The following is a 25,429-nucleotide window of genomic DNA, read 5'->3' as shown; positions in this document are numbered from 1 at the left end:
GGATTCTACCGCTCGGAGGCAGAAAATATCGGGGCTTACATTTTGTTATGAGCAAAGAAGCCGGATATTGTTCCGGGCTTGTACAGATCAAGAGAGAGCAACAGCGGCATCGTTACAAGTAGCATGGATATTGGCAAAAAAGAAAAAGCCGTTTACAGACTTGGAGACAGTCAAGGAGCGTATGCTGGCATCCATTGATGAGGTGGTAACAGATGAGAAAACACGAAAAAGCGTTATTGATTCAATCAAACAAATTCCAATATCTGACACCTCAAATTTAAGGAGAGTCGAGTCCCTTGCATCGGACGTTTTCGAGTTGCTTTTGGACAAGCTGAGGAAGGCTGATGTGATGTCTTTGGCTGTGGATGAGTCGACAGATAACAGTGATGTTGAACAGCTATGACTCTATGTGCGATTTTTTGATGGAGAATGTTTTCGCGAGGATCTGCTTGGTCTAATTCCCCTGGAGGGGCAGACCACCAGTTTAATTTTATTCACCAAAATTGCTGCATTCTTTGAGAAGAACAACTTGGATTTGGCGCGCATCAACATGCTGGTGACGGATGGTGCGCCCTCGATGGTCGGCAGGGATCAGGGGCTCGCCGCGAGGATGGCAGCCGCGGCTCCCCAGATAAGGTCGCTGCATTGCCTCATCCACCAAAGCCTCCTGTGTGCCAAACTCAGTGGTGAGTTAAAAGAGACCATGGACTCTGTCATGTCAATTATAAACTTTATCCGTTGCACCTCCAGTTTGCAACATCGCCTTTTCCAAAAGCTGTTGACTGACATGTCTGCTGAATACAAAGATTTGCTCATTCATAATGACATTAGATGGCTTACTCATTGAAACGTTTTTGTGAACTAAGAGATGAGATTCTGGTGTTTCTTCGGTCTTCAAAACTAAAAAAAGCTGGTAAGTTTCTGTCTCTAATGGAAAATGATGAGTTTAATGCCACTGTTTGCTTTTTGAGTGATATTTTCCATCATTTGAACCAGCTCAACATGAAGTTGCAGGGCAGAGATAAAACAGTTTCAGAACTTGTGGAGAAACTTCATGCTTTTCTAAGAAAGCTCTCACTCTTCTCTACTGATCTTTGTCCTGGGAAGATGCTCCACTTCCCCACATTAAGGGAATCTGGTCTACAAATCACCAAGATGATGTCAGGCTTTATTGAATCATTGACAAACAACTTTGCCACCAGGTTTGATGATTTCAGCATCTCCAATGAAGTCATGAGATTTGTTAAGGACCCTTTTTGTGTGAATGTTGAGTCAGACTTTGCATTGAAAGGAAATGAGCTGGTACCATCATTGGATGAGGGTTTTTTACAACTCAAACTTATTGACATTGAGTCATCAGATGACTTGCGACAGTCACTGCAGCAGGCAGGTTATGAAAAATTCTGGACCCATGTGGTTAGACAGCTTCGCTGTCTCAAGGACCGCTTTAGGAAATCTTTCCTGCCACACGCAATAAGACTGTTTAACTCATCATCATGGTCTCAGAGATAACAATATGAGTGACTGTTGTAACTGGTGAATTTTTGCACTGACTGGATCAACATTGCACAGTTAAACTCCTCATCTTCACTACTAATCATTGCACTGGACTATATTATTTGCTGGCTATTCTCACTCTTACTGTGTATAGCTAAATATGTCCTTGTATAAGTCTTGTAAATATTGAAATTTTGATACTGTTTTCTATTTTTTTGCTACCTTAAGAAGCACAACTGCTAAATGACTGTACCGCTGCAACACCTAAATTTCCCAGCTTGGGATGAATAAAGTACTTCTATCTATCTATCTATCTATTAGCCGAGAGAAATTTCCACACTCAAGGGGTCTTGCACTTTTTCTTCTGACAATGTTTGGCTCAACATACACTTGTGAGTCGTCATTCTCACACATGAATGCCATTAAAACACACAATCGCATATCCCTCACTGACCAGCATCTGCAACACTGCTTGCGCATTGCCCTGACAACATATACACCTGACTTTACTGCTCTTGCTAAGTCAAAAAAATGCCATTTCTCTCATTAGATGGGAAATGCTGACAACATGCAAGATAACAGAGATGCAAGTCAAGCAAGTAATGAGGATTGATGTTTTGTTTTTATCACTATGATGCAATTCACATGTTATTCACCTTATACTTAATGTTTTTCTTGATATAGTATGGCTCAACAGAACTGAAGATTGAGGTATCTGATGCAATTTTAGTATAGGCAGATAAGGAAAAAATAATGAAAAGAGGGCGACTAAGGGACTTAGTGATTTTTTTTTTTTTTTAAGTTAGCAAGGCTTAAATGGGTGAGGTGATCATTGTTGAAAGCATTTTGGAATGTTTTGCCTTGAAAATGTGCCATGCACTGGAACTTTGTGATAATTAGAAGCATACTTTGCAGTTTTGTTTTGTATTTGTTGATGCACTTGGAATTTTAGTTGGCAGTTAAATGGATGAATATATAAACAACTGATTTGCTCACCTAAACAGGGTGGAATTTGAAATACATTGCTTTGATTAAATACTGAAAAAAAGGCATGCACTGTTATATTGTTATAATTCTTTTCTGTACCATACAATGCATTTTGGTTTTGTTTCTGTTGGTGGAGATTAATTTGATGTTGGCTGTCACTTAAACGAGTGCAATCTTAAATGTGTGTGATATGGCTGAAAGAGACTGATTGTGTTGTGGAATTTTATTTATCAAAGATCACACACTAAGTGAGAATCAAACAAAGTATTTTTAATAAGAGCTGATCAGCAATGAGAGTCCCACAGTCAAAGAAGTTTTGGCTGTGCAAGTCTGAACAGATGCATTTGGGTTTGGTTTATATAAACTAGCATGAGCTGATCACATCAAGACAAATCATTAGTCCTCTGTTTCAAAGGAATGTTACAAGAAGATTGGAAGGGGAGGTAAATGAAGCTCACTCAATTCTTATCTTGGTGCAAGTCATCCTCCTTCCTCAGTAAAACACAAGACAAGGTTTTGTAACAATACAAAGTGCATGTGTATAAAATTTTCCATTACAATTGTTAAGGTGTCTTGATTTATGTTCAAAATGGACAAAAGTTAATATAGTAATAGTCCATGTGTGGACTTATGTGCATATATTGTTCTGCATTTACAAAATAAAATGTATTTCTATTCTATATATGTTGATGTAATTTCTTTATTTGTTACCGTAATTTCTCATATTCTCCGGCCCCTTATTTTGCCTCAGTTTCATGAATTGGCCCCAATTCCAAATTAATTGAATAGCCCTGTTCTATGTAGTCCGTATGTAAGATGCATTCATCCAGTATGTACCTGGTATGTAGTCTGTATATGCTGTGTATTCATTCTGTATGTAACAGGTATGTAGTCTATATGTAATGTGTATTCATCCAATATGTAACTGGATTGTAGTCTGTATGTAAGGTGTATTCATCCAGTATGTACCTGTTATGTAGTCTGTATGTAATGTGTATTCATCCAGCATGTACTTTCTATGTAGTCTGTACGTAATGTGTATTCATCCAGTATGTACCTGGAATGTAGAAATGTATGCAATGTTTATTCATCCAGTATGTACCTTTTATTTAGTCTGTATGTAAGGTGTATTCATCCAGTATGTACCTGGTATGTAGTCTGCATGTAATTTGTAGTCATCCAGTATGTACCTGGTATGTAGTCTGTATGTAAGGTGTATTCATCCAGTATGTACCTGGTATGTAGTCTGCATGTAATTTGTAGTCATCCAGTATGTACCTGGTATGTAGTCTGTATGTAAGGTGTATTAATAAAGTATGTACATGGTCTATAGTTTGTATATACTTAGTTTTCATCTAGTATGTATCTGGTATATAGACTGTATGTAATAAGCATTCATCCAGTATGTACCTGGTATGTAGTCTGAATATAAGGTGTATTCTTCCAGTATGTATCTGGTATGTAGTCTGTATGTAATGTACATCCATCCAATATGTATCTGGTATGTAGTTTGTATGCAAGGTGCATTCATAAAGTATGTACATGGTATGTAGTCTGCATATACTGTGTTTTTATCTAGTATGTATCTGGTATGTAGTCGGTATGTAATGTGTATTCATCCAGTATGTACCTGGAATGTAGTCTGAATGTAATGTATATCCTTCCAGTATGTACCTGGAATGTAGTCTGAATGTAATGTATATCCTTCCAGTATGTACCTGGAATGTAGTCTGCATGTAATCCTTATTCGTCCAGTGTGTTCCTGTTATGTAGTCTGTATGTAATGTGTATTCATAAAGTATGTACATGGTATGTAGTCTGTATATACTGTGTTTTTATCCAATATGTACCTGGTATGTAGTCTATATGTAAGGTGTATTTATGAAGTATGTACATGGTATGTTGTCTGTATATACTGTGTATTCAACCTGCATGCACCTAGTGTGTAGTATGTATGTAATATGCATTAGTCCAGTATGTAGCTGGTATGTAGTTTGTAAGTAATGAATATTTATCGAGCATGTACCTGGTATTTAGTCTGTATCTAATGTGTATTCCTAACGTATGTACATGGTATATTGTCTGTTGTATTGGAAAATTTTATACACATGACCCTTATAGTTTGTATTCTACACTTTGTATTGTTAAAAACCCTTGGCTTGTGGTTCACTGAATAGAATTGAATAGCCCTGTTCTATGTAGTCCGTATGTAAGATGCATTCATCCAGTATGTACCTGGTATGTAGTCTGTATATGCTGTGTATTCATTCTGTATGTAACAGGTATGTAGTCTATATGTAATGTGTATTCATCCAATATGTAACTGGATTGTAGTCTGTATGTAATGTGTATTCATCCAGTATGCACCTGTTATGTAGTCTGTATGTAATGTGTATTCATCCAGTATGTAGCTGGCATGTAGTCTGTATGTAATGTGTATTCATCCAGTATGTAGCTGGCATGTAGTCTGTACAGCCTAATGCCTCGAAATTAATATAAACCTCGGTGGTAGAAATTAATATCAAAACAATTAAACCTTATAACTGTGATTTTCCTCGAATTAGGGCACCACTCTTCTGTATACTGATTAAGTAATCCACGGTCCAGAAGAGAAAACCGTGAGCAGGGTTGTAATAAAATTGATTTTATTTCAGTCCAATCCTCATATCTGAAGTGGTGAATTCAACGTCTGAAGGGACCTTGATTCCATCCAAAATTAACCACGGAAACGACTCTAACTTTCAAAAATGTAAACATTTATTAACACCAATAATCAATTAACAGCAAGGATAAATCAATGTCAGAAATTATGAAATTATCAACATCGCTTTAGAGACACTGCCGGCCTTCTGTTGCGCCAGGAGGGTAAACCAGCTTAAAAGACAGTAGAAAGAAAACAGACCAATGAAACAAACAAGAGTAAAGAAGGCAATCAAATTAAATCAGGGATTATAAAGAAATTGATATCTGTATCTTACGCAGTTTGGAAAATGGGAAAATTAACTAACTAATGAGTAGCCTTTAATTCTAGTCGGAACCTAACGAAGTAGACGGGAATTTAGGAAGACAATTTAGAATAGTCAATTGAATTAAAGGAATGACTAAATGAATTTTGGAGTGGAGAGTGAATAAAATTCAACGTTTCAATGACACCAGCTAGACCCAGTTGGAGGCTCGGTTCGGTCTTACTTGGAGCAGGCGGTAGGGCCTACAAGCGGGATTCAGTACGGCGTCAAGGTGGAGGTCCCTGAAGTCGTTTGGTACCTGGCAGAAGACAGCCCGTCCACAATGGTTTGGATCAGCTTCCAAGACGAACCGGGGTGATTCCCACGCTGCCCTGGCACAGCGGTGGCAATTAGCTGGTGTGGTTCCAGAGGCTTGGAACCGTAATCAGAGTCTTGTTGTTGGAAATGTCCACAATTGAGCGTTATGGATCAGAACGCTTCTGGCAGAGATTGGCTCTTAAAAAAACTTGAACTTTGGACTGATTTCTCCAAAGTTCTTCTCAAAAAGGAAAACAATTAAAAATGCAACAAGTTAGAATATCTCTCGTGCTGGATACAAAAGTTGTATATCTTGGTTGCGTAGCAACAGGTTTGGCTGCTTTGAGCAAAAATGATCAAAACATCAACAAATAACACGAACAAAAGACAAAACGAAGTTGAACGTTCTAAGACTTATTCTATGGATTTGTTTCTCATACAGATCTGTTTTAATAGGTACCATTTCTTTCTCCTTCTTTTTCCTTCTTATTTTCTCTTCTCTTTCATTCCTCTTCTATTCCTCTTCCATTCCTCTTCTCTTCCTCTAAATTAAAATCTCTGAGTTTCTGGTAATATCCTCTTGCCAAGGCGGGGTTTGGTGTGGTTAGGCCAATCGCAGTGTAGAATATTGGCGCGGTTGAGCTTAATTTACATACAAAGGCCTAGATGTTTAATGACTGTCTATGTAAGAATAAACTTATTTTTCCATATGCCAGTTCAAACAGAAAGTACACTAAAAAAACACATTTCATAAAACAGATGAATATTCTGTTTGAAAGATAAACACACACAACTTCCAGTTATTACAGGCAGTTAATTATCCATGAGATATAAACATATTTATACCATTTTGTTAATAAAACACAGATATACTTTGGCAATCCGTTACCTGTAAATGAAGTTCATATTTACAGTCACTCACTATCCGTTCTGTCCTGGATATTTATGGATAAAAGTTTCTGTAAACTGTTTAAATTTTGGTTTGTGATCCCGACAGCAAACCTTAAAACGGCCCTCTGGGTGATACCAAGGTCTTGGGGCCTAATGCTACATCTGTATGTAATGTATATTCATCCAGTATGTACCTGGCATGTAGTCTGTATGTAATGTGTATTCATCCAGTATGTACCTGGCATGTAGTCTGTATGTAATGTGTATTCATCCAGTATTTACCTGGTATGTAGTCTGTATGTAATGTGTATTCAACCAGTATGTACCTGGCATGTAGTCTGTATGTCATGTGTATTCATCCAGTATGTACCTGGTATGTAATCTGTATGTAATGTGTATTCATCCAGTATGTACCTGGTATGTAATCTGTATGTAATGTGTATTCATCCAGTATTTACCTGGTATGTAGTCTGTATGTAATGTGTATTCAACCAGTATGTACCTGGTATGTAGTCTGTATGTAATGTGTATTCATCCACTATGAATCTGGTATGTAGTCTGTATTTACCATATAAGCAACCAGTATATATACCAGTATAGTTGCTTTGGATAAAAGTGTCTGCTAAATGACTGTAGAATAGAATAGAATAGTATATACCCGGTATGTAGTCTTGTATGTACTGTGTATTCAACCAGAATGTACCCAGTATGTTGTCTGTATGTTCTGTGTATGCAACAAAAAGTACCTGGTATGTATTCATTATGTCACATGTATGCAACCAGTATGTACTTGGGATGTAGTCTGTATTAAACGAGTATAATGTCTGTATGTAACGTGTATTCAACTAGTATGGACCCGGTATGTAGTCTGTATGTCCCGTGTATGCAACCAGTATGTATCTGGTATGTAGTCTGTATGTAATGTGTATTCACATTCATTCATTCATTATCATGACTGCTTATTCCATTACGGGTCACGGGTGAGCTGGAGCCTATCCCAGCATTTTTAACAGGTGAGAGGTAGGGTCTGTCGCAGGGTCAACACAGATAGACAAACACGCACACTCTCTCCTAGGGAGAATTCAGAATAACCAATTAACCTAACATGCATGTCTTTGGACGGTGGGAGGAAGCCGGAGAACCCGGAGAGGACCCACACATACACGGGGAGAACATGCAAACTCCACACAGAAAGGCCACCACCCCCCAGGTTCGAACCCCCCCGCCTAGGCTCGAACCGGCGACCTTCTTGCTGTAAGGCTGCGGTACTAACCACCACACCACCGTGCAGCCCGTGTGTGTATTCACATATTTATATATATTTAAAGTATATTAAAGTATAATAATACAATATATTTAAAGTATATGTACCTTCTATGTTGTGTGTATGTAATGTGTATGCAACCAGTACGTATCTGGTATGTAGTCTGTATGTAACATATATTTAAAGTACATGTACCTGGTATGTTATCTGTATGTATAAGGTGTACCATGTTGTATAGAACCAATATGTATACGGTATGTAGTCTGTATGTCCCATGTATGCAACCAGTACAGGTTCTCATCATAAAATTAGAATATCATGAAAAAGTTCATTTATTTTGATAATTACATTCAAAAAGTGAAAATTGTATAATGTAGACATTCATTCCTCACGGACTGACATATTTCAAATGTTTATTTCTTTTAATTTTGATTATTATATCTGACAACTAATGAAAACCCCAAATTGAGTATCTCAGAAAATTAGAATATTGTGGAAAGGTTCAATATTGAAGACACCTGGTGCCTCACTCTAATCAGCTAATTAACTCAAAACACCTGCAAAGGCCTTTAAATGGTCTCTCAGTCTAGTTTTGTTGGCTACACAATCATTGAGAAAACTGCTGACCTGACAGTTGCCCAAAAGACGACCACTAACACCTTACACAAGGAGGCAAGACACAAAGGTCATTGCTAAAGAGGCTGGATGTTCACAGAGCTCTGAGTCCAAGCACATTAATAGAGGTGAAGGGAAGGAAAAGATGTGGTAGAAAAAGTGTACAAGCAATAGGGATAACAGCACCCTGGAGAGGATTGTGGAACAAACCCCATTCAAAAATGTGGGGGAGATTTTTAGTCTGTTACTATGTAGACTTACTGTATACTGTGAACAATAAACATTTCTACAGCTTCATGTACATTATAGTTAATCTGCAGCACTACTGAAAGTAAATCAACAGTAATGAATCAGAAAGGAATTTGCCATCTTTACAATTTCATTACATCACTTTTAATAATGCAGTCACAGATATGACTTGTACAGAAACTTCCAGAAAGGAAACGAGAAGGAAAATCTGGGACACCTGAAATGTGTTGTAGAACAAACATATGGAGTGACAACAGCGTTCTCATGCAGCCAAGGCACGTTTATATTCTTTGTGTAATATCACCCAAACCAAATTCTGTTTTCTTATCATACTAGATGGAAAGGGGGTCTTTATGTTCAAAGATGGTTGAACAACTATCTAGGATGTTTTTGACTGAACTGTTTCTACATCACTTTCCCAAACCCATGACTCTGCAGTGTTTGAAGACCACAGACCCAGCCAGAAGTTTAAAATCCTCTTGTTTTCATCTGTGTTTGAACAGGTAGAAATTACAGCTACCATCAAAGTTTTTTTTAAACTCTCAATGGATTGTGTTTTAGGTTCGCTTTCATTTATTATCTATTTTGGTGTTGTGAGTCTAACTGTGTCAGGCGCCATTTTAGGGCCCATTCAAACCAGACTTTAATTCAGATAAAAGAAGCAGACTTGGTCCACCAGCAAATGCAGGTCTCAGTCCACTTCAAGAAAACACTGCCTCAACTGTTGTTCATACTGAGCCTGTTGTTGCAGTGTATAGATGCCTGCGTAAGACAAAATGAAAAACCCAAGGAAGCAATGCTCCATGTTTAGCTCGCACGTAGCAGAACGGAAGTTCTCTAGCATTAACCTATAGATGAGCGAGTTCTCTTTCACTGTGTCTTGTCCTCTTTGGGGATTTCTTATCCAGAGCCACTTCTGGTGAGAATGAGAACATGTTCAAAAGGTTTGGCTCATTTGGCTAAAGAGGATTGTGATTGCGATCTTGGTCCCCCCTACCCCCCCACAACTGAATGGCGTCTAGCGGACTATCCTGGTGTGAATGCATCCCCACATGTTTATGCTGATGACAGTAATTTTCTGCTGTGGATCAATTGCTTCAGGCAATCCCTGCTAAAATCCAGCATTCACGACTTCCTCTGAAACTTTGATGCTGATGTTGTTTTCTAAATCTGGATGGAGTTCACAAATGATCCCATCAGTGTGCACTCTGGAGGGAGACAGACACACAAATGCTTCTGATAAACCTCTCAGAATGACTGGTATCCTGTAAATATTACTCTACTTTCTGCTGCAAATTCTTTCTCACATTTTCTGTAAATGTTTTTTTTTCTTTTATATATTTTATATCTTTATTTTTTACTTATTTATGTAAGCCTGTTATATTTCTGCTTTTTTATTTATGTGTGGTTAAGCAAGAGACTCCTCAGAATTTCATGATGCTTGCATAATGACAATAAAGATAGTGAATACAGTTGAAGATGCTTCCCAGAGGTTTATTACAAACTCAGAAGACCTTCTTCTGCTTGCTGTCCCATACTCCCGTATGGACTTGGTAAAAGGGACTTTTGTCCACTGAGCAGTCATGTTGCAAGAAAAGTGGAAAGTGACTGAGCTGATTTCACTGAGCGCTTTTATATCCAACCTTAGAATGTTTTAGGTTGAAACCATTGAATGCACTCATTTTCTATAATGTTTGTAAATTATTTTTGTATGTTTTTCTGTTTTAACTGTGTATTTGTTGCTGCTGATCTTTGTATAGATATATCTCTTTATTTCTTTGAAAAAGAGGTTCTTAATCTCAGCTGTTTTTTTCTGGTTAAATAAAATAAAATGGACAGCCTGTTCTAGATGCTGTTTGAGCTCCAGCAAAATCTCCAGAACACCAGAAATACAGTCATATCCTAGAAGATCATCTGGTACTTTTAAACATCACAAATAAGGATCACAGAGACCCCCGTCTGGAACTTTGGCTATGAAAACAGAACCACCCCCTCACTGAGCGTGCTGTCAGTAATCATGATGACTGACAGTCACTGTGGTAACCCAGTCACCTTAGTAACTCACACAGTAACCATGGTAACTCAGACATTCATTGTAGTGCAGTGTGTGCAGAATTATTAGGCAAATGAGTATTTTGATCACATCATCCTCTTTATGCATGTTGTTCTACTCCAACCGGTACAGGCTTGAAAGCCTACTACCAATTAAGCATATCAGGTGATGTGCATCTCTGTAATGAGAAGGGGTGTGGTCTAATGACATCAACACCCTATATCAGGTGTGCATAATTATTAGGCAACTTCCATTCCTTTGGCAAAATGGGTCAGAAGAGAGATTTGACGGACTCTGAAAAGTCAAAAATAGTGAGATGTCTTGCAGAGGGATGCAGCACTCTTAAAATTGCCAAGTTTTTGAGGCGTGATCATCGAACAATCAAGCGTTTCATTCAAAATAGTCAACAGGGTCGCAAGAAGCGTGTTGAAAAAACAAGGTGCAAAATAACTGCCCATGAACTGAGGAAAATCAAGCGTGAAGCTGCCAAGATGCCATTGGCCACCAGTTTTGCCATATTTCAGAGCTGCAACATCACTGGAGTGCCAAGAAGCACAAGGTGTGCAATACTCAGGGACATGGCCAAGGTAAGGAAGGCTGAAAAACGACCACCACTGAACAAGACACACAAGATAAAACGTCAAGACTGGGCCAAGAAATATCATAAGACTGAGCATAATAAGAAGGTTTTATGGACTGATGAAATGAGAGTGAGTCTTGATGGGCCAGATGGATGGGCCCGTGGCTGGATCAGTACAGGGCAGAGAGCTCCACTCCGACTCAGACGCCAGCAAGGTGGAGGTGGGATACTGGTATGGGCTGGTATCATCAAAGATGAGCTTGTGGGACCTTTTCGGGTTGAGGATGGAGTCAAGCTCAACTCCCAGTCCTACTGCCAGTTTCTGGAAGACACCTTTTTCAAGCAGTGGTACAGGAAGAAGTCAGCATCGTTCAAGAAAAACATGATTTTCATGCAGGACAATGCTCCATCACACGCATCCAAGTACTCCACTGCGTGGCTGGCCAGAAAAGGTCTAAAAGAAGAAAAAATAATGACATGGCCTCCTTGTTCACCTGATCTTAACCCCATAGAGAACCTGTGGTCCCTCATCAAATGTGAGATCTACAGGGAGGGAAAACAGTACACCTCTCTGAACAGGGTCTGGGAGGCTGTGGTTGCTGCTGCACGCAATGTTGATCGTGAACAGATCAAGACACTGACAGAATCTATGGATGGCAGGCTTTTGAGTGTCCTTGCAAAGAGAGGTGGTTATATTGGTCACTGATTTGTTTTTGTTTTGTTTTTAAAAGCCAGAAATGTATATTTGTAAATTTTGAGTTGTTATATTGGTTTCCCTGGAGAAAATAAATAAGTGAAATGGGTATATATTTGGTTTTTGTTAAGTTGCCTAATAATTATGCACAGTGATAGTCACCTGCACACACAGATATCCTCCTAAGATACTAAAACTAAAAAAGCCCCACTCCAACTTCCAAAAATATTCAGCTTTGATATTTATGAGTCTTTTGTGTTCATTGCGAACATAGTAGTTGTTCTATAATAAAATTAATCCTCAAAAATACAACTTGCCTAATAATTCTGCACACCCTGACAGTAACCACCATGGTAACTCAGTCACTATAATAAGTCAGACAGCCACCTCGGTAACTCAGACAGTAACCATGGTAACTGAGACAGTCACCGTACTAACACGGACACTGTAACTTTAACCACGGTAAGTCAGCCCCCCTCAGATGGGGGTGTTTGGTAAATGTTCTATAGGACCCGGCAGCGTGCCATTGCAGATGAAGCTGCTGCCGTGTCCTCCGTGCATCGTAGGTCCATTGTGTTTGTTGAAAACTTCGCCCTGGACCTCTGAGCTCCGTCTGTTGGAGTCTCTACTTCCTGTACTTCCTGTTTCGGTGTGGGGGGCTGTCCTGTGGTGGCAGTGCTGTCTGATGACGTACAGCAGCATGATGATAAGTAGACTGAGGCAGAGCACCAGCAGCACCGACACCACCACCACCTCCTTCAGATAGCAGGAGCACCGGGATGTTGGCAGGAGATTCCCATCATGGAATTCTGCTTCTTTCCCTCTTGATTCCCCTGTCCACGTTGACATGTCCAAGTTGGTCTGTCTGGTGGTGACAGTAGCGTTCCTGATCGACATAGAAAGTTTAGTTACTCCTGGATCTAAATATGGGATTTTAGGCCAAGCTGTCGCAGACGTGTCCGGTCCGGATCTAGGTCCGGGTCCAGGTCCTGCCTGCGTGGTGGGTGTAGGTCTTCTAAATTGGGTGTAGCTGGTCGGAGCCAGGGGGCTGCTTTTCTGTCTGAGCTGGTAGATGGCCATGGCCTGCCGGTAGCCGTTCTCTGTGGACAGGCAGAGGTATTGGCCCAGGGTGGCTGGTGTGGCCACAAAGCTGAGACTCCCGTCCTTCATGTGCAAGTACAGGTCAGATGACAGCCGGCTATTTGGACGCTCCCAGAACTGCCGGGACAGCTGGGACGCCGCAGGACATTTCAGACGCACCACTTCATTTAGAGACACTGAAAGCAGCTCACCTGAAGGACATGAAGCTGACATACAGATTACAGCTGACAACCATCATCTCAGCGGAACCAGGGTGTCGTCTGGTGTCAGGAAAACTAAAAACTGTCTTCATATGAAACAGATATTAACACAGAAAACTGAAAAAACCCATTTACTTAGAAATATTTGTAGCAGTCATACTTCAGCTTGATTATTCCTGCTTGTGATGTTAAAAGTGATGCATCAGAAGTCCTGTTATCTGTGAGGACAAATATTCTCTTCCGTTTAGACAAATCAAACTTACCCGTGGGCAGATCGCTGGGACTGAATCTGGTTCTTTGTGTTAACGACACACTGCTACAGGCCTGTTCCACATTCCCTCCATCCACGTCCTGGCCCCTGACACCAACATTACACCCAGATTACGTCAAATAGAAAGGATTAGACACAAAAAAAATTCTAATGAAACCTTTTTAATGACTAGAAAATACAGTATTATCAGACTGTTTTCCATCTGAGACAAAAAATAGAAAAACAAGAACATTTTTCTTTCCTATCTTCATCTTGTATAACTGTTTTCTGTTTTTCATCCTGTCATCACATCTGTTTTCAGTCACTGCAGAATTTTCTGTCTGCATCTGATTATTTTATTTCTGTTAATGAGAAACTGATCCATTTTAGGAGGATATCCTGAACAGCCAAGCAATCATTGGACAGCATGGTGACCAAACACAGATTTTAAAGTCATTCAAAAACTCCTGGTAAGGTTTTGGGGGATGACTGCTGGTAGCAATGGCTGTGTGAATGAAGTTGTCAACATTGCACATTACTGGCACATGTGGTCTGCACTGCTCAAATTTTAAATGTGCACATGCAAATGATATTTCAAGCCCGGAATTATACAGCATCTTATTTTCAGCAAAACCTCCAAAATTTAATGCACATGGTCCCTGATAAAGTTGCTTTTTAACCTCTTTTTGACAAGATTAAATTTTTCTCTCCTGTCTGAAATGACATACCCAAAATAAACTACATATATCTTCACAACTACATGGGGTGTATTTATGATCTTTGTTTCAAAAGAAAGATGAGACATTTGAGATTAATACAGACATGAATCAAAATATGTTATTGTGTCAGAGTAAATTCACCTGGAACACAGTAGAAAATGTAAATGGTTTTCTCTTCCCAAATGAAAACCACTTTACTTTCAGTGAAAATGAGAGGATAGCAGCATCTAGGAGAGTCAAGCTGTCCTAGGAAATAGAGAAGTAATCTCTGATGAGGAACTGTGCAACAGTAAAAGGTAACAAGTGAACCTGAACGGTTTTCCAAGTGTTTTAATAGAGGTGTTACACAGGTAAATATCTCAGGAAGCCATCAACCGAGGTTGATGATGAACACCTCTATCAATGGTCAGAGTCAGGAGGATCCAGGGATAGCCCCTAGAAACACCATGAGGATCCAGAAAAAAATGAAGCCCAAGATGGCATATGTTGGAAGAGTGGATACTTCACAATAAAACCCCCTTTATCTTCATGGAAACTAGCAGGACCTTCATGATCCATTTAAAAACAGTCATAGCACACAGTAGTATTTTAGAGCTGGAATAAAACTTTTCACCACAAAACAAGACAAAGTTGTGGTTTCTAATCTTAGCTTCTGTCCCAGAGTGATGATACAGACATCTTTGTAATCAGCAGAGTCTCTGCTTTCGTACGACACCTTGTTTCCTGTGGTTTGCTTGAAGTGGACAAAATTAGCAGAAGCTTTAAAGTGCAGTGCTGTTCTCATGTTTTTGTTCATTCTCATATAATTGCTTTGGGTTTGAGCTGTGTTTGATTTGTATTCCTGATAGTCTTTTAGCTGAATTTCTCCCGTCATGTTGGTATGCTACACGTTAGAATAGCTCTTTCCTAGTCTATTCATGTGCAGGGGGTCTAGTCGAGAAGAGGTTAACTTCTCTGACCTCTTTAGATTATAAAACAGAATGTTTTCTAATTTGTTTTAACCACAGTTTGAATGTGACTTTATGAATAAGAAATTAAGATAAAATTATGTGTTTTTATTAGGGATGGGCATTTTAGGTGATTTCTGAAGTTCACTAGTCAGGCCTTTCACAATCGATTTGTCGATTAGTTGTGACATCATCATGTCCAAAATAATGGAATGGAAAAAAATATTTATCTTCAAATGTAAAATGTAAAATGTATATGTTATTTGTATATTGTGTGTGTTCCACAAACGAGTGTTTTTTAACATTGTGTGGGTCCAGTGTCCGGTATTGTTCAGCAGATAGATGAGAAAGTGGGACAGAAAGATGTGGGCATCAAACTGGTTTGGGTGCTTTATATAGGCTAACAGGTGCTATGGTATTTAAGCTAAATACAGAACCCACAGGAATGTTCAGCAACAGAACCAGTTATTTTCCTTGTCTTTTAGTCTGGTCGTTTAAGGTTTAGTAACTGTGCTGCTCTGGTTTGTTGCCTCCACTATCAGTGAAAACTCAGACAGAAACATCTGGTAGACTTTCTGCCTCCACATCGACGTCGGGAAGCAAAGCACAGGTGATTTCTCCAGGGTGAAGCTGCAGCTAGCTTCAAGGTTAGCTCTCTTCACTTCACCCAGCAGTGATGAAACAGACATGGAACTCTGCTGGAACTAGAAGAGCTGTGTGGTTTTTATTGCTAAAGCTGGTAGCAAAACATTCACCGCTAATCAGGAAATTTCTCACAGTGGCTTCCTCTGCTCTGATGTCCCCCCTCCCCTCCCTACTCCCCGTGGTGACGTCACTTTATACTAACAGGATGCCGTGGGCTTGGGAGACCTCCACACAGGATCTGCTGAAAGGATTCCATCCACAGAAAGGGTCCCGAGACAGAACACACTGAGCACAGGTCCAGTAGAAAGAACAGTTGGCTGAAGGAATCTTCACCACTCCCTCCGATGTTCCCACATAGATCATTCCCTGGAAGGGGACAGGAGCATGAAAAAACTCTCCAGGCTTTAACTGACACAAAGAACTTGAATCTGGCTCTGAGTACTAGTAAGGTATTAGGGTAAGGTGATCTCAGGCTAACTGTAACCCTGACCTTGGGAATGGAGAGCTTCAGATTCTTGACTGGCTGTGGTTGCTCAAAGACCTGAACCTCCTCAATGATGTGGACTCCACTCTGCAGAAGCACTGCTTTATGTAGCTGACCAGCCTCTGGAACACAGGACAGATTAGGATGTTAAACATACAGAAACATCATAGTTGGGCTTTTCTTTTGACTGCACATGCAAGTAGTGGAACCCCCGAGCCAAACCCAGAAGACCTTAGGATTAATGACCCAACCCAAAAGTTACTTTCCTCCACAAACGGTCTAAGTGCTTATCAGTAAGACTCTCTGCCTGGTACCACCAGCTTCATGGACCTTGAGAGTTTATTACCTTTGGTTCTGCCCATCTAAATAGGATTATGTCCAGACATTAAGTGGCACTTCATCACATTAGAATATACAAAGAGACCTTTGAATTTCAATTCTTTTCTTCCTCCTTTGAAGACTGTAAATCGAGGAGTCTACCATCACCCTTTTCTGACCCCTGCAGAGAAGATAAGATTTAAACAATCACTCTAAAGGACCTTTATCAAGACCTGCCAAAAAAGAGCTTATTCCTCTAAAAAACTGGTTTAAACAATGAGTTTAAAACAATGTTGTGATTTCTTCATATTAACCTTGTTAAGTTGTTCCTCCATTCCTCAGAAAATAAAAATAGGAATTTAATTTACGATTCTGGGACGATCACATAATTGTGAGAGAGTGAATTTGGTTCAAGTTTGCTATTCTTTAATTACTTTTACATTTAAAAAAGGAATCAAATGTTGTTTACTAAATTAATTAATCTTACCCTTTTACTGTTTGATGTTAGCCATGTTTTCTTTATTTTACAGCTAATGTCAAGAGTTGTTCATCCTTTTCATATATGTGCTATATGATCTTCTTAAAGGCTGAAAGAATGGAAAAGTTTAAACTTACAGAAAACTTTCTCTAAATCTCTGCCCTTAAAATTAAGGCCAACTTCTGCGCCAAAATCCCTGGACTTTGATTGGACAAAAGGCACGAAGTCTGCCCTAAGCCCACAAGTATAGTAGAGAACTTAAAGTTAGAACAAAGAAGAAGAAAAAGAAATCATGAAGTAGTAAGACCGTAAAGTTCGAACCAAGTTTTTGGTTTTTTACTTGTCAGTTGGCGCCTTAATTGGCATATCATAATCTGTTGTTTGTGTGATATCTGCATGTTCTTTCAAAGTAGAACTCACTACATGCAGCATTTAGAGACTGATTTATTAATTATCTATCTGCCTATGTAGATATTAATTCACAGCCTTACCTTTATGCCATATAATAAGTATGAGAATAGTGATGCTCCACAGGCGTGATTTTATTAATATTAATCACTATTAATGTTAATAAAATAAATTAATTTAAATATTGATATTTCATGCTAATTACCTGCAAAGGGAATAATCTATAATATCATTACTGGAGTGTGTATTGTATTTTCACAATACACAAAACTATATGAAACATGTTGAGAACAACCCCCCCCCCCATTAAGTTGGAATAAAATATTTTTACATCTTTAGATGAAATGATTGTGACAATGTGAATTATTCCTGATAGATAAAGTGATTATTATCTCATCTGCTTCTCATTGCACCTGGTTCACTTTGGGACCTTTTTTTTTTCAGAACTGTTTAACTTATTTTAGTTTACAATAAAAAGCAATTTACACATGTCCACAGTATAATCCCCAAAAATTATGTTAATCAGAAATTAACAAATAATCAGTTAATATTTATCAAATAATTCCCTGGGTGAAATTCCAGGCTGGTGTTGCAACATCATCACAGCTCGAGACACATCAGCACCAGAGAGAGAGGAGGAAAAGAACCGCCATCAGTAAACAAAGCTACAAGTATTGTTTCCATCCTCAGAACACAGCGTTACACTTATGAGTCACACGTTAAAACAAATTGTTGTTTACAATGAAACACAAAAAACTCTTTCTTTCGTTCTAAAAATGGCTGAGTGGAAGAAAATAATTAATGTTGCTGTTATTTCAGCGTCTCACCTGTGAGCAGGAACAGGACAGTGTAGTTCTTCCTGTTGGCAGCTTGGACTCGCTGCACCGTCAGACGGCTGTAAGTGTGCTCGGTTGACACCATTGTCAGACTTCTTCCAATTGACCTCACACTGTCTTCTGCTAGAAAGTTTTCTTTGACGAAACGTAGAGCGTTGTCTGATGCGTTGTGCAGGCCACACTGACTCAAACAAAGTTGTTGACAAATACAAATAAATCACAATGTTTTCACTCCAGATCACACTGATCTAATAATTGCGGATAATAATTGCATATAATTGCAGAATAATTAAGAATGGGATGATTATTAAGCTCATACGAGAGTCAAGGCAGGTCAGCCAACACTTTTGGCAATATAGTGTATGTTATAGCCTAAAGTCGTCTCGCATACCAGTTTGATTACATGTTACCATGACAGTCATGATTTACCTCTCCTGGGTTTGCAACCTTCTCTTGAACTCGTGTGCTCCATTGTAATGTGTCCCTGTTCAGGACTTTGTAGTTTCCGGAGAAAACTGATTTGATGTCAGTAAGACGGAACGAACACACTGCTGAACGTCCAGAGTTGACAGACCTGTTTAACAGGAAACATGAACCGTCACAACACTTGAAAACGAAGATCTCTGATCCAGGTAGAAGTAAGAGGAGCAGAATAAAGTGACGCCTACAGCTGTAGTCTCATTACACCATGCTGTTCTCTGGTCTTCCTAAGGGTGCTTGTCATCACCTTGGTCTGGCTGGTCAAACGTAATCCGATCGGATTTCAGTTATCAGATAGGATCAAATCTTGAAAATGGTTTGTTCAAAAGGGAAATCGGCTTGGCTCACATAGTCCAATCCTGGTTGTTTTCCAGATCAAACCCTCAGTTTGGCTTGTTTAAAACTTTGGAGTAGGATCTGGATAACTTTGATCCAAAGAAACAGGATTATCCTGATCCCAGCAGAGGGCAGGATTACAAGGCGGATTTCAGGAAGAACGTGTGGTAAAACCTAACAGCTGATCACATAATAGAACTTTTTATTTGGTACATATGCTTTTATGTGTATTTTGCACCTGACTTGTTGATCCGTTCCAGGGACAAAGTGGTTAAACAGGCAGAGGCTCCTGTTAAGTTTTTCAGTGTAGTAAAGCAAAAATAAAAACATGACGTTAACATGTCCCCATGAAATAAATCCCCAAACAAATCCAATAACAAACACAAATGAAATATTCATCCTGTTATTCATCATTGCATAATCAGAAAAGAACCTGTAAAAAAAGACATTTCTAACGATGCATCCCTGACCACACGTCCCAGAGGTTGGCTCGGCTCCTCCTCACGGAGCTCAGGTGCCTCATTAACGTTCTCATAGAGAGGGACAGTCCGCCTGGTAGCAATGTTATGCAGGACAATACATTACGTTACATTACGTTACAGTACATTACGTAACATGCTCCTGGTGGTTCCACTTGCAAGAAGTTAAGGCAAACTGTCTGTCCTACCAGTTGTTCTTCATATAGCCGGCGGCACACACTGATTTACATGCTGGAAATCCAGATTTGGGATCAGGGTATCCAATCCTATTTTACTTTGAACAACCAGCGTAAAAGTAAACCAGATTACGTGATCTGCTGTCCCGAAATATGGGATTCCCAAATCTAAATAGCTTTTATCCAGATTAATTTTTTGAACAACCGGCCGCTGATTCTGTTTTTACCTCTAGGCTGAATCTAGAAAATAAAATATAGATCTCTTGATTCCCTTTTTAGCCCAAATGATGAAGACTGAGTGCCTGTAGAAACCATGAGAGCTACAACTCTTTTTCCTTCATCATTTTCTTTAAGTCCAGTATTGAAGTTTATATTATTTTACTGCAGATTCATTAAATTTTAGGAGAAAATGGTAAATGGCCAGTATTTATATAGCGCTCTACTGTACCTGGAGTGATACCCAAAGCGCTTTACATCATACATCACACACACACACACATTCACACACTGATGGCAGAAGCTGCCTTGCAAGGCGCTCAACCACGACCCATCAGGAGCAATTAGGGGTTCGGTGTCTTGCCCAAGGACACCTCAACATGAGCTTGACAACCCTCAGGCTACAACACGACCGTTCTACCCACTGAGCCACTGAATACATATTTTTTACAGTGTTTAGTACGTCCCATTTACATGCATATGATAGTCACCCTTCCTCCAGCATCTCTGGGCGATATTTAGCTTTTAGTGATTTCTGACATTTTTGGTTTAAGCACCACCAGAAACATTCAGCTCAGTCCTCTCTCTTTGCATCTCTAGTTTCACGAAATTAGAGGATGAACCCAAGGAAATTAGAAAATTATTCAGAATTGGTGACCTGGCCTGCTGGTCTTCTATATAACTAGGGCTGAAAAATGATCAAAATCCATCCACAGAGCCAGCTGACTAATCTTGTTAAATCTTACCTCTAGATACCTTCATGTCCTGCTGTCATCACAGAGAAATCGCTAATGTATGGGTCGGTCATGTGTTAATTGCATTAAAAATATTAACGCAATTGATTATGTAAAAGAGTTACTGTCGTTAACGCTTTCTTTTTTACAGCCTTTTTTTTACAGCCTTAGTTATAACATATTGACATATAACATTGATTCTAACAACCATTTATGCAGATTTTCAGCAAAATATGAAATGAACTTCAGTGCTGTCAGCGCTCTGCAATCAATCAATCAATAGAAATGTGTTATTTAGATGTGATGGCATCACTGAAGGACACAGAACCTCCACAAACTAAAATGGACAAATGAAAATGGATGACTGACCACTGAGAGGTAAAAATGCCATAAAAGAGTGTGTCATCTGCAGGACCGCCCTCTGCTAGTGGGAGGATGTCTATGTCCTGGATGACATTATAGGGCAGCTCGCTGCCAGCCTGGCACAGCAGCTGAGCTTTGGCAAACGTGGTCCACCGTCGCTGAAGAGTCCGCTGACCTCCAACATCGCTCTGAAAGAAGAGAAAAAGAAGAAGGTATCAGGTAGTATCATCTGCAGAAATACTCTGATGACATCACTTCACCTCCAGTCCGCATCAGCAGCATTTTGTGTTGTAATGAGTTCATGTTAAAAACTATGTACCCGGTCTGAAAGTGGGAGACATACTGTCACCAGGTCACCAATAACCTGAGGCAGGTGTGGTTGTAGGTCTAACACATCACAAATTACAACCCCAGACCCAACGCTGTGGACGATGAGGAGGCAGGAGCTGAGCAGCTTCAATATATATATATATATATATATATATATAAATATACACATCAGAAAACATCTGTTTATTTTAATAAATGCAATCTCTCCTGATTATTTTAGACGTGCCACTGCTGCAGGACAACACATGGAGGAAGAGGCATTGGAATGCAAGCCTGATACCAGTGACTTGTAATGACTTGTCTTCTTGTATACAATTTATAGGATTGTAACACTGCTCATACAGCAGTAGCATTCTCACGCCAGCTAAAAATGTGCCAGCAGAACCGTGAGCAAATCGTATCACAGCAGCACAAGTAAGAGATTAATATGCTTGGAGCATGTTAATGCCTAAGTAGGTCTGTGGCTTATTGGTACCAGTGTAAGCTCTTTATGTAGTTCACAGAGAATGTCTGTAAATTCAGAGAAACATATTCATCTTAACCATTTTATGAAAAAACAATTATTTACTTCTGTGAGAAGCCTATATCTCTGCGATAGATTGGTGTCCAGGTCCACCTGTCCAGGTGTACCCTGCCTCTCACCTGCTAATATCTGGGATAAAAACCAGTTTCCCCGTGACCCTGCATTGGAATCAGAAGTATAGAGGGAGGATAGAGAGTGGGTGGGTGGGTGTCTGGCCGGCTGGCTGGCTGGATGGATGGCTAGATGGATGGGCCTAAAATGTGCTTTGGCCTCTTTTGGCAAAGTTTTTTTTCCCAGGGAAAGAAACATCTATCTGTATATCTGATCTATCTATATATTGTTTGACAGGTTTAAAAGCTTTGGACTGCAACATTTGTGACTAAGAAAGTTCTACAAAGAAAATGATGAAGGCTGATAAAAGAAATCTGTCTGTGGCGATTGCTTTACACCTACCGTGCAGATCTGAGAAACACGAGAGACAATAAATTTGTCTATGAAGTCATACTCTCTGCCCACTTCACTGAAGAAAAAGTAGATTTTCTCTTCATCTGGAATGAAGCTGGAGCCGATAAAGGTCGGATCTGTGGCAAATAAAATAGCAAACAATTATAAAATGTTGAGCTGTGTGGCCACACCTACACTCACAAAGCTAAAGGCCCTAATACACCCACACATTTTAGTTATGTTAGTTGCAGGGTTGTTTTCGTCAACGATGACGAATTTATTTAATTGACAAACTTTTTTTTCATGACGATAACGAGAGGGTGACAAGCTAAAAATAGCTCTCTGATGGCAAAAACATGACGAGACGTTTGCCTATTGTTAGTGCAATCTGTCAGTCAGCAATGCTGCTGCACCTTGGCCACGCCCACCACCTGACCCGCAGCGCACAGACAAGCAGCTTCTTCAGTCACTGATAGATCCAATCCAATACACTTTATTTATAAAACACATTTTAAAAACAAAGAAAAGTCTCCAAAGTGCTGCACATCAACAATCACCACTCCTTTTAATTTTGTAATTATTGATGAAAATAACCAAACAACAAGCTCACAATGTGTTGCTATATGCTGAACTTACAGATCTGCTATTTTCTTGTGTGACATGTTTGTATGATGAAGTCAGTTCATGAAAAAAGGTAAAATATAGAAATAAAAGGTTTCTGCCCAGCAGCAGTTAAGTAACACGGCAGCATTTCATCCCTGTTGATGGGAAAGTCTCGGCTAAAGCTTTCAGTCTGGTAAAGGATGTGGTTATTATGTAAAAGCATTAAGGCTAACCTGTTTTATCAATTACTTGTTATAACCTGTCAACCTTGATTCCACTTTTAAATTCATATCATTGACCTAAATTAATTTGTTAAAAGACTAATACCTTTTTTTTTTACTTGTTTCTTTTGTGTTAATTTACTTGTTATTTGAATAGTTAGTTTTAATTTACTTTAAGTGACTATCATGACTTTGGTTTAGTTTTGTTCATTTGAGGGCCCTGATGTGTTTGAACATTTTTGGGGGTAAATAAAACTTGGTCTTGGTCCCTCACCTACAGCTGCTCATCATAAAATTAGAATATCATGAAAAAGTTCATTTATTTTGATAATTACATTCAAAAAGTGAAAATTGTATAATGTAGACATTCATTCCTCACGGACTGACATATTTCAAATGTTTATTTCTTTTAATTTTGATTATTATATCTGACAACTAATGAAAACCCCAAATTGAGTATCTCAGAAAATTAGAATATTGTGGAAAGGTTCAATATTGAAGACACCTGGTGCCACACTCTAATCAGCTAATTAACTCAAAACACCTGCAAAGGCCTTTAAATGGTCTCTCAGTCTAGTTTTGTTGGCTACACAATCATTGAGAAGACTGCTGACCTGACAGTTGCCCAAAAGACGACCACAAACACCTTACACAAGGAGGCAAGACACAAAGGTCGATGTTAAAGAGGCTGGATGTTCACAGAGCTCTGAGTCCAAGCACATTAATAGAGGCGAAGGGAAGGAAAAGATGTGGTAGAAAAAGTGTACAAGCAATAGGGATAACAGCACCCTGGAGAGGATTGTGGAACAAACCCCATTCAAAAATGTGGGGGAGATTCACAGAGAGTGGACTGCAGCTGGAGTCAGAGCTTCAGGAACCACCAGCACAGACGTATCAAGACGTGGTTTCAGAGGTCGCTTTCCTGGTGTCAAGCCACTCAGAAGCATCTCGCCTGGACTAAAGACAAAAAGGACTGGACTGCTGCTGAGTGGTCTAAAGTTATGCTTTCTGATGAAAGGAAATGTTGACGTCCTTTGGAAATCAAGGTCCCAGAGTCTGGAGGAAAAGAGGAGAGAATCCACGTTGTTGAGGTGGAGAGTAAAGTTTCCAGTCAGTGATGGTTTGGGCGTCATGTCATCTGCTGGTGTTGGTCCACTGTGTTTTCTTAGGTCCACGGTCAACGCAGCGTCTATCAGGAAGTTTTAGAGCACTTCCTGCTTCCTGCCGCTGACCAACTTTATGGAGATGCAGATTTCATTTTCCAGCAGGACTTGGCACCTGTACACGGTACCAAAGCTACCAGGACCTGGTTTAAGGACCATGGTATCCCTGTTCTTAACTGGCCAGCATACGGGCCTGACCTGAACCCAGTAGAAATTCTATGGGCTATTGTGAAGAGGAAGATGTGATTCGCCAGACCCAACAATGCAGAAGAGCTGAAGGCCACTTTTAGAGCTCCAGTTTGTTACCTTTGGGGGCAGGAAGAAAATCAATACTGACCAATATATACTTTTTATCATGACATAATAATGACTTGAAAACAAAAAGAGTGTGAATGAAAATGAGCATGGTAAAAATCAATCAAAGCTTTAAGAGATACTAGCAGTACTCAGACCATGGTGTAAGGACAGTATGTACCCAATAATATTTTATGTACTCTTGAAACCATCCCAATATGTTGTATGCATGGTGATGAAAAGCCTTTTGTTGAAAACTAGAGAGGGAAAGTCTGAGTTTGAGCCTGAAAACTGCAAAGAGGAGAATCTTTTCAGAATGGCATCATTTACCATCAGCATGGTCAAAGACCACTGCTCACACTCAATGATATTTCCACATAAGCCTGTGCCTGGTTTTGCATATAAAGTCTGATTATTTTTAAATAATTCAAATATTTTTATTATTGTTTTTGAGATGTTTCTTCCATGATTAAAATTAAACTGAGGATCCAGTATGGCCTCAAGATATTTGACTTCTGTTGCTTACCTGATTTTTTCATTTTGAATGTTGATTTTAAAATGTTGTTGAATTTTCTTAATTGAGATAGA

The 25,429-nt window shown here is 39.4% G+C and overlaps 1 protein-coding gene across 1 annotated transcript in view; it reads right to left on the bottom strand.

Moving 5' to 3' along the window:
* Window positions 1-12,416: 12,416 nt before the first annotated feature.
* The window catches only part of sema4ab (sema domain, immunoglobulin domain (Ig), transmembrane domain (TM) and short cytoplasmic domain, (semaphorin) 4Ab), a 55,452-nt gene continuing 42,439 nt past the window's right edge, over window positions 12,417-25,429 (bottom strand). Inside the window, exons 8-15 of the mRNA XM_042012261.1 lie at window positions 22,570-22,697; window positions 21,270-21,451; window positions 18,909-19,053; window positions 18,471-18,660; window positions 16,446-16,561; window positions 16,158-16,321; window positions 13,658-13,752; window positions 12,417-13,400 (exon numbers count right to left, since the gene is read on the bottom strand). Coding sequence (XP_041868195.1) covers window positions 12,571-13,400; window positions 13,658-13,752; window positions 16,158-16,321; window positions 16,446-16,561; window positions 18,471-18,660; window positions 18,909-19,053; window positions 21,270-21,451; window positions 22,570-22,697 — 1,850 coding nt within the window. The 3' untranslated portion in view covers window positions 12,417-12,570. The remainder of the gene's footprint in view (window positions 13,401-13,657; window positions 13,753-16,157; window positions 16,322-16,445; window positions 16,562-18,470; window positions 18,661-18,908; window positions 19,054-21,269; window positions 21,452-22,569; window positions 22,698-25,429) is intronic.

The sequence above is a fragment of the Melanotaenia boesemani genome, chromosome 17, assembly GCF_017639745.1.
Source record: "Melanotaenia boesemani isolate fMelBoe1 chromosome 17, fMelBoe1.pri, whole genome shotgun sequence".
Lineage (NCBI taxonomy): Eukaryota > Metazoa > Chordata > Actinopteri > Atheriniformes > Melanotaeniidae > Melanotaenia > Melanotaenia boesemani.
Note: the sequence above shows the minus strand (reverse complement) of the source record. Positions and strands in the feature narration are given on the sequence as shown.